The following is a 9,281-nucleotide window of genomic DNA, read 5'->3' as shown; positions in this document are numbered from 1 at the left end:
CTGTTTCTGACACCTTTCTATCTAGCATTAACTTTTTCATCAATTCAGCACACCAGGAACACCCCACAAGATGTCGTTTTGGAGATTCTCTGACCCAGTAATGTAGCCATCACAATTTGGCCCTTGTCAAAGTCAGATCCTTACGCTTGCACATTTTTCCTGCTTACAATACATCAACTTCAATAACTGACTGTTCACTTGCTGGCTAATATATTCCACCCCTTCACAGGTGCCACTGTAACAAAATAATCAATAATCAGTGGTGCCAGATCGACTGGTTGAAGGATTTTTATATATATATAAATAAATATAATGTGTATGTATGTGTGTGTCTGTCTGTCTGCTTATCTCCTGGGATTTTCAGGCATAATAGTCTCTAGAGTTTACTCAGAATAGTGTAATAAAGACAAAACATCCATTGAGCGGGAGTTTTATGGATGGAAATGCCTTCTTGATGGGAGAGGTCAGTGGAGAACGGCCAGACTGGTTCGAGCTGACAGAAAGGCTACAGTATCTCAGATAAACACTCTACAACTGTGGTGAGCAGAAAAGCATCTACATGTCGAACCTTGAGGCAGATGGGCTACAACAGCAGAAGACCACGTCAGGTTCCATTTCTGTCAGCCAAGAACAGAAAGCTGATGCTGCAGTGGACACAGGTTCACCAAAACTGGACAATTGAAAACTGGAAAAATGTAGCCTAGTCTTATGAATCTCAATTTACTCTGAAGCACACAGATGGTAGGGAGAGAAATTGGCACAAACAGCATGAATCCATGAACCCAACCTGCCTTGTGTCAACAGTCCAGGCTGGTGGAGGTGGTGTAATGGTGTAGGAAATGTTTTCTTGGCACACACTGAGCCCATTAATACCAATCAATCATCGGTTTTATGCTATAGCCTGTTTGAGTATTGTTGTTGACCATGTGCATCCCTTCATAGACACAATTTACCATCTTCTAATGGCTACTTCTAGCATGATAACGCATCATGTATCAGTATAGGATGTGTGTGTGTATACATATTATTTTTATATATATTATTTTTACACACACACATTTATATATATACATACACACACACATACATACATATACACACACACACATATACATATATACACACATATATATATACATATAGTTAGTTAGTGTGTGTGTGTGTATATGTATGTATATTTTACAGACAGTGGGGGAAATAAGTATTGAATGTGTCAACTTTTTGTTCTGTAATTATATTTCCAAAGACGTTATTCACATGAAATTTTCACCAGACATCAGTGTTAACTCAAGAAATCCGGAAATATAAAGAATTCACAATATCATAGTCCATAAATAAAGTTGTGTGTAATAAAGTGGAATGACACAGGAAAAAAAAAAAAGTATTGAACACACTAAGAAAAAGCGGTTCTCCAAGGCAAGGAATCAGCTGAAATCCTTGAGTAATTATACTCACTATCTGTGCAAATTGATATCAGCTGGTTTAGTAAATTGATGGTCTATAAAAAGGCTTTTTGTTATCAAGGTGTCGCACAAGAAACATCTCATGATGGGTAAAAGCAAAGAGCTCTCCCAAGACCTTCGCAACCTTATTTTTGCAAAACATATTGATGGAATCGGATACAGATGTATTTCAAATCCACTGAATCCTCCAGTAAGCACCATTGGGGCCATTATCCGCAAGTGGAAGCAACAACACTCTGTCATCAATCAGCCATGCACAGGAGCTCCTCGCATGATTTCAGACCAGGGAGTCAGAAGAATAATCGGAAGAGTAGCCCAAGAGTCAAGGACCACTCGGAAAGAGCTCCAGAAACACTTGGAGGCAGCAGGTGCCATCGTCACAGAGAAAACAATGCACTCCACTACTCACGCTCACCCCGCAAGACTCCATTACTAAAGAAAAGGCATGTCGAAGCTCGTTTAAAGTTTGCTACAACTCATTTGGACAAGCCTATAAAATACTGGGAGAATGTAGTCTGGTCAGACAAGAGCAAAATTGAACTTTTTCGTTGTCATACTACACACCATGTTTGGAGAAGAAATGGCACTGCACATAACCCTAAAAACCCTATACCAACAGTGCAGTTTGGAGGTGGAACCATCATGGTGTGGGGCTTCTTTTCATCGCATGGTACTGCCAGACTTCATTTAATTGAAGGAACGATGAATGGAGCCCTTTACCGGGAGATTCTTGGGAAGAATCTGCTGCCATCCACCAGGACGATGAAGATGAGACGTGGGTGGACCTTCCAGCAGGACAACGATCCAAAGCATACAGCAAAGAAAACTCTCAATTGGTTTCAGAAAAAAAAAAGAATCATTGAATGGCCTAGTCAATAACCTGACTTGAATCCTATTGAACAAGATTTAAAGACAATATGTTTAGAAGAATGGACCAAAATCTGTGGCTGATTAATTTCTTCATACAGGAAGCATCGTGAAGCCGTCATTACAAACAAAGCCTTCTCTACTAAGTATTAAATAAATTTCAGTTAACGTGTTCAAAACTTTTTTTTCCTGTGTCAGTCGATTTAAGCTGATAATCATTAGTTATACTAGCGTTTTCACAGCTTCCCCTATTAAAAACAAGCATTTTGTTGGATGTTTTACCACTCAGTCCAGGGTCTCATGCGTCCACAAAACATTTTTCCAGTAGCCTTCTGGCTTGGTTCTTTTTGGAGAGCAGTGGCTTTCTCCTTGCATCCTTGCCATGCACACCATTGTTGTTCAGTGTTTTCCTGATGGTGGACTCATGAACATTAATATTAGCCAATGTGAGAGAGGCCTTTAGTTGCATAGAAATTACTCTGGGTACGTTTTGTGACCTCATGGTCTAGTACACCACTTGCTCTTGGAGTGACCACTCCTGATGAGGTTAACAATGGTCTTGAATTTCCTCCATTTTTACACAATCTATCTAATTGTGGATTGGTGGTGACCAAACTCTTTAGAGATGATTTTGTAACCTTTTCCAGCCTGATGAGCATCAACAACTCTTTTTCTGAGGTCCTCCGAAATCTCCTTTCTTTTTGCCATGATACACTTCCAGAAACGTGTTGCAAAGAGTAGACTTTGATGGGTCCCTGTTCTTTAAATTAAACAAGGCACTCACTCACACCTGATCATCCCACTGATTGAAAACACCTGATTCTAATTTCACCTTCAAATTAAACTACTAATACTAGAGGTTCACATACTTTTGCCACTCACTGTGTAACACTGGATCATTTTCTCTCTCTCTTTTATATATATATATATATATATATATATATATATATATATATATATATATATATATATATATATATAATTTTTACCATTTGTTTATTGTGTTCTTTGTCTGCCTTTAGGACTTGTGTGACAATCTGATGATGTCTTAGGCCATATATATCCAGATTCATAGAAAATTTTCAAGTACCACTGTATGCACACTTTAGAAACACACGTACACTTGCTCATTTGTGCAGTTATCCAATCAGCCAATCATGTTGCATTAGCACAAAGCATAAAATAATGCAGTTACAGGTCATGAGCTTCCGTTAATAATCACATCAAACATCAGAATGTGGGAAAAGTGTGATCTTTGTGACTTTTACTATGGCATGAATGTTGGTGCCAGATTTGCTCATTTGAGTATTTCATAAACTGCTGATCTCCAGACCAGCCTCTAGAGTTTACACAGAATGGTGTGAAAAACAAAAAACATTGAGTGAGTGACAGTTCTGTATGTGGAAACACCTTGTTGATAAGAGAGGTCAGAGGAAAAATGGACAGATTGGTTCAAACTGCCAGGAAAGAGTTATTAACTTATATAATCACTATTAACAACCGTGGTGAGTAGAAAAGCATCTCAACATGCACAAAGCATTGAATCTTGAGGTGGATGGGCTTCAACATCAGAAGACCACATCAGGTTTCACTTTTTCACATTCACATTTAACATCACCTGCTTTTATTTCATTCCTCAACTGTTCGGTTGGGTGACTCTATGCCTCAGATTCTTGTTCTTAGCTGACAATAGTGAAACTTGATGTGCTCTTCTGCTGCTGTTGTCCATCCACCTCAACAATGAATGTGTGGGCCATGAATGTGTGCATTCTGAGATGCTTTTCTGCTCACCACGGTTGTAAAGCGTGATTATTTGAACTACTAAAGACTCCCTGTCAGCTTAGACCACTCTGGTCATCCTCCACTGATCTCTCAACAGCACGGTGTTTCAGCCTGCAGACCCTCTGCACGCAGGATGTTTTGTTGTTGTTGTTGTTGTTGTTGTTGTTTTCCACACCATTCTGTGTAAACTCTAGAGACTCATTTGTGTGACAATCCCAGGAGATCAGCAGTTATAGAAATTCTCAAACCAGCTCATCTGGTATCAACAACCATGCTACGATCACAGTCACAGAGACCACACTTTTTCTCCATTCTGATGTTTGATGTGAACTGAAGCTCTTGGCCTGTATCTACATGATGTTCTCCATTGTGCTGCTGCCACATGATTGGCCGATCATATAACTGTGCACAGGTGTTCATATTAAAGTGGACGGTGTGTGTATATAAAAGTAATCCGCATATCACCTTCATTACTAATTTTACTAGTCAATTTGTCCAAGTAGAACAAAATATTTAAAGCAAACAATAATTAAAGCAAGCTGTTTTGTAGACCTTTATGTCTTTAACAGTGTATGTTATTGTGCAAAGTTGTATTATTATTATTATTATTATTATTATTATTATTATTATTATTATTATTATCACTAATGGTTTGTGAACGGTGGGAATAAATTATATTCTTTCTTTCTTTTTTTTTAATAATTAGTTTGATCTTACAGGCCTTTTCCAGCACCGAATGTTTTCATCGCGCGGCCCCTTGAAGTGATCCGGGTCCTTCCGGTAGTTTATGAATGACATCATTTTCTGTCACAAGTGCGCTGCGATACAAACAAGGGGAGGGTGGTAGCTTTGCTAACGCAAGTAGGTCAGCCCGAGCGCTAGAAATCGAGGATTTGGGAATTCCTACCGAAAGAGCATCGTTTTCTACTCTGCGTCTGGAATGAGACTCGAGAAACGGCTCGTGCTGCCTTCGCTGTCCAGGGTCCTGCCTCGCGAAGCCCTCCGCCTGCGCCGCTTTGTCCTCGCGCTCGGATCAGGTAGGGTGGGACTCATATAAGGTCAAAGCGGGACTTGTGTGTGTGTGTGTGTGTGTAGCATGATGGTTTCTTATGCTTGCGCTGGACGATGGAAGCTGTGTCCACTGCGCGCTATGCGGTTGCTCCGGAGTCATGATCTCTACAGGGTGCGGCTGCAACCAAATCCGACGCGAGCCGTCGTTTTCCTCTCCATCGTGGCCTGCTGCTCTCTCTCTCTTTCTCTCTCTCTCTCGATTTATGAATGCATGCCAGCGATGATATGGATGAACGTAGATTTTAAAATCGGAACCTTCGTTTTCACGGCCTCGGTCTTGTTAACCATTAGCTTTAAGTGCATATATTTATATTTATATTTATATTTATATATATATATAATAGCATTGCTGGTATTGCCTACACTAGATCAAATGATTCTCATTGCAAGTACTAGCTATAAGACCTGCCATCAATCCTGACCATCAATCAAAGTCAGGTATGCTTTATTGTACTGGAGAGCTCCCAGTGCATGCTAGCAATTCATGTGTTCCTCTGAAAGAACAGGTTCGGGTCACTTGGCACAGCTAGTGGTTTGTGTACAGAATAGTGTACTCGCCATCAAGAGCAAATCTGTTTTGTAATCCGTCTCCGCATGCTATAGTGTGTGTGGATGCTTGCTAGTAAATCTCTATAAGGGATGTGGCACAAATTATTATTTTTTTGGTCATTCCCAGGCAACTTTTAGAACAAAGTCATGGAGCTGCGTGTTGGAAATAAATACCGCCTTGGGCGGAAGATCGGAAGCGGCTCTTTTGGGGACATCTATCTCGGTGAGTAGCTCATTTGAATGTGTTGATAGCAGATGCTCTTCTCCTTCAGTGAGTAGGTCTGTAAGACTGAGTACTGAGTGTGGCCCATCAATATTTGCAGGTGCAAATATTACATCAGGAGAGGAGGTTGCCATCAAACTAGAAAGTGTGAAGACTAAACATCCCCAGCTTCATATAGAGAGCAAATTCTACAAGATGATGCAGGGAGGAGGTGAAGCTGGAAACATCCTGATTGCATTTCTTTTTATAAGGATTTCTAAAGAAATGAATGATGACTAAGTTTATCTAAGTTCATTTTTCTATCTGTATCTGTAGTGGGAATTCCATCCATAAAGTGGTGTGGTGCTGAGGGTGACTACAACGTGATGGTGATGGAGCTCTTGGGTCCAAGTCTGGAAGACCTGTTCAACTTCTGCTCAAGGAAATTCAGCCTTAAGACTGTGCTGTTACTTGCAGACCAGATGGTAACGGGATATCCTCAATGCTCAGAACATCACTTTCATTTTCCATTTAGGTTTCTATTATACTGTGATAAACTGCTTTTGAAGACTGTTAAAAAAAAAAATCTTGGTTATATACTGTCAGTGGTCTTCACTTCCTTTGTAGATCAGCCGCATCGAGTACATCCACTCAAAGAACTTCATTCACAGAGACATCAAACCTGACAACTTTTTAATGGGGCTTGGCAAAAAGGGCAACCTTGTCTACATCATAGACTTTGGCTTGGCCAAGAAGTACCGTGATGCTCGTACGCATCAGCACATTCCCTACCGGGAGAATAAAAACCTGACTGGCACTGCTCGCTATGCCTCCATTAACACACATCTGGGCATTGGTAAGAGGGGAACAGGCTGTGTGGTGGATACAGCACTACAGACATGGGTTGTTGCTTGGGGCTGTTGTGTTCACTACGTGTCTTATCTGTTCCCATAGAGCAGTCTCGGCGGGATGACCTAGAGTCTCTTGGCTATGTGCTCATGTACTTTAATTTGGGCTCGCTGCCTTGGCAGGGTCTTAAAGCTGCCACAAAACGGCAGAAGTATGAACGGATTAGTGAGAAGAAGATGTCAACCCCTATTGAAGTGCTTTGCAAGGGCTATCCATGTGAGTAGAGGACCAGCAACTGAATTATATATGATTTCCTGCTACAGGTTTTCTTTACTTTCTTTGTGATGATGTCTTTCCTTGTATGAGTTCGTGCGAGTTCATCTCCTCCTGTTACTGTCGTTCTCCTAATCGTCATTACTCTTTTCCTTTACCCCTGTCTGCAGCTGAATTCTCCACATACATGAACTTCTGCCGCTCACTGCGATTTGATGACAAACCTGATTACTCCTATCTGAGACAGCTGTTCAGAAATCTGTTCCACAGACAGGGTTTCTCTTACGACTATGTGTTTGACTGGAACATGTTGAAATTTGTATGTTCTTCTCCTTGCCTACTACATTAGAAATAACTTTTACTTTAGGCAGTTGCTGTTGATTCCCATATGTTTGCCTGTGGCTACTACAGGGATCCAGTAGGACAGCAGAAGAGAAAGAGAAGGAGCAAAGAGGAGGAGAGGGAGAGGAGAGAGATGAGAGGCCCGGTGGAGGACCTCAGGGCTCTGCTGCACGTGCACTGCCCTCTGGCCCAAACCTTCCAGCGCCTAACAGAGTCCGCAACGGTCCAGACCCAGCTGGCTCAGCACCTGGCCCACGGGTTCCACAGTCTGGTGAGCTCTGATATTCACAAGAGTTGGTTAAAACATTCTTTCTACTTTAAGAAGTATGTCTAGAGTAGATGATCTGGCTTACAGTGATGTGTGACATGACATGTTCTTTCTCAGGGAATGCATCTCCCAGAGCAGGTCGAGGAGCTGAGCGAGAGAGGAGAGTGTGCCTGCGTCTCCATCGGGGGGCTCCTGCCAATGCGTCCCCTGATCTCCCACTGCGTCACGATCAGATCCGCATCACCCCCCCACAGGTACACACACCTGGGCTGCTGTATTTGTCTTTGCACTGCTGTGCACATCTTAAGGTTTTTTTTCTAGTTACTTCTCTTTCACTGTCTCTCATATGTTGCCGTATATTCTTTATTCCTCAGGTCAGTGTGCCATTTGAGCACATGGGAAAATGAGTTTGACAACTTCTGTTATTTATTATTTTTCAGGAGGTAATTATTTTTTTACTATTACAATTGCACTGTAAACTAAAGAAGAGTTTTCAGTTTACTTAAAATGTACTGTTATGTCTTTAATTCAATAGGATTTCAACAAACAACTCCCCTAAGGCATTTGTATTCATCTTTCTATATAAGTCAGTTGTGCAGAGAAACAGAAGTTGGGGAGAAGGTCAGTAAACACCCTGCTGCATTGGACAAAGGGGTCACAACACGACTCCTCTGAAGTGCTGAAGTTTCCTGGGTATTTAGACGACGAGGCACAATTGATGAAGAGGCGTGATTCAACTACGGACATTTGGATCACACGTTTCAGACATAATTAATGGAAATAAGGACTTTTGCCCACAACTTGACTGTTGTTCCTGTTGGTCCTACATACAGATATTGGGGAAACACGGAATAACTTCTTAGATTGTAATGTTAAAATTGATTGTTTATTAAGTGTGAGTCCAAATAAATGTATCGCTTGCACACTCACTTTAACTGCAAACAAAGGTGTTATATGTTGTCATACATGCTGATGTATTTGGTATAGTGAAAAACATCTCCTTTTTTTTTATGTTTGAACATATATCAACATTGATATCAAATTTTAATGTTTGCTAAATTAGAAGAAAATTGGACTAATTGCAAAATGAGACACTAAAGAAATTTTATGTACTTGCATAGCATGGACAACACTGAAATTTACCTAGATGTGATCCAGGCCAGAAGTTTCTGTCAGCCAAGCTAAAATCTTAATAACGACTCAAGCATTACTGCTGGTCTATGTATGTCAATTCCATAGAATCCCATGGCATATATAACAAGATTTAATCTAGAGAATTCTGTACTGGCATGTTTAGCCATGGTACCCTGATTTATAAATAAACGAATATGTCCAATGAATATCACAGACTACGTGAACGTGAGTTGCTCTGAAAAAGGTGTTCGATTCAATTATTGTATCGATAAAGACACTTAGTCCCAGGCCACCATAAAGACTTTTATGTTGAAGAGTGGTGAAGGGTTCAACCATTTTGAAAAAGTACAGACAGCATCCAGTGTTGCCAGATTGGACAGGATTTCACTGTTACAGCCTTTTGTTTGGATTGTGACTGAAAATTTGCATGAACAGAGCATAATTTGGTTTAGTTTTAAACATGTAAGGAAAAAACGTTCTT

The 9,281-nt window shown here is 40.6% G+C and overlaps 1 protein-coding gene across 3 annotated transcripts; it reads left to right on the top strand.

Moving 5' to 3' along the window:
- Positions 1 to 4,908: 4,908 nt before the first annotated feature.
- Positions 4,909 to 9,011, top strand: csnk1e (casein kinase 1, epsilon). 3 transcript variants are annotated; one of them, XM_047159416.2, is made up of 11 exons: positions 4,909 to 5,149; positions 5,860 to 5,955; positions 6,056 to 6,166; positions 6,271 to 6,419; positions 6,562 to 6,790; positions 6,889 to 7,059; positions 7,227 to 7,375; positions 7,468 to 7,669; positions 7,784 to 7,920; positions 8,041 to 8,109; positions 8,254 to 9,011. In XM_047159416.2, exons 2-10 carry the CDS (start codon positions 5,880 to 5,882, stop codon positions 8,071 to 8,073), a joined length of 1,257 nt encoding a protein of 418 aa, XP_047015372.1. In that variant the 5' UTR covers positions 4,909 to 5,149; positions 5,860 to 5,879; the 3' UTR covers positions 8,074 to 8,109; positions 8,254 to 9,011. The 3 variants fall into 3 exon arrangements, with proteins under 3 accessions (XP_047015372.1, XP_017338152.1, XP_053541250.1); XM_017482663.3 differs by having other exon boundaries at positions 8,202 to 9,011; XM_053685275.1 differs by lacking the exon at positions 4,909 to 5,149 and adding an exon at positions 5,554 to 5,621 and having other exon boundaries at positions 8,202 to 9,011.
- The last annotated feature ends 270 nt before the right edge of the window (positions 9,012 to 9,281 follow it).

The sequence above is a fragment of the Ictalurus punctatus genome, chromosome 13 (assembly GCF_001660625.3).
Source record: "Ictalurus punctatus breed USDA103 chromosome 13, Coco_2.0, whole genome shotgun sequence".
Classification (NCBI taxonomy): domain Eukaryota; kingdom Metazoa; phylum Chordata; class Actinopteri; order Siluriformes; family Ictaluridae; genus Ictalurus; species Ictalurus punctatus.
The sequence above is the reverse complement of the archived record's forward strand: the minus strand, read 5'-3'. Positions and strand labels throughout refer to the sequence as shown.

What these genes read in the sequence shown, in the direction of transcription:
- csnk1e (XM_047159416.2), top strand. Translation starts at nt 5,880, where the DNA reads ATGGAGCTGCGTGTTGGAAATAAATACCGCCTTGGGCGGAAGATCGGA. An exon ending in TGTTACTTGCAGACCAGATG is followed by an intron (nt 6,420 to 6,561) that starts GTAACGGGATAT and finishes CTTCCTTTGTAG; the next exon opens with ATCAGCCGCATCGAGTACAT. An exon ending in TAACACACATCTGGGCATTG is followed by an intron (nt 6,791 to 6,888) that starts GTAAGAGGGGAA and finishes CTGTTCCCATAG; the next exon opens with AGCAGTCTCGGCGGGATGAC.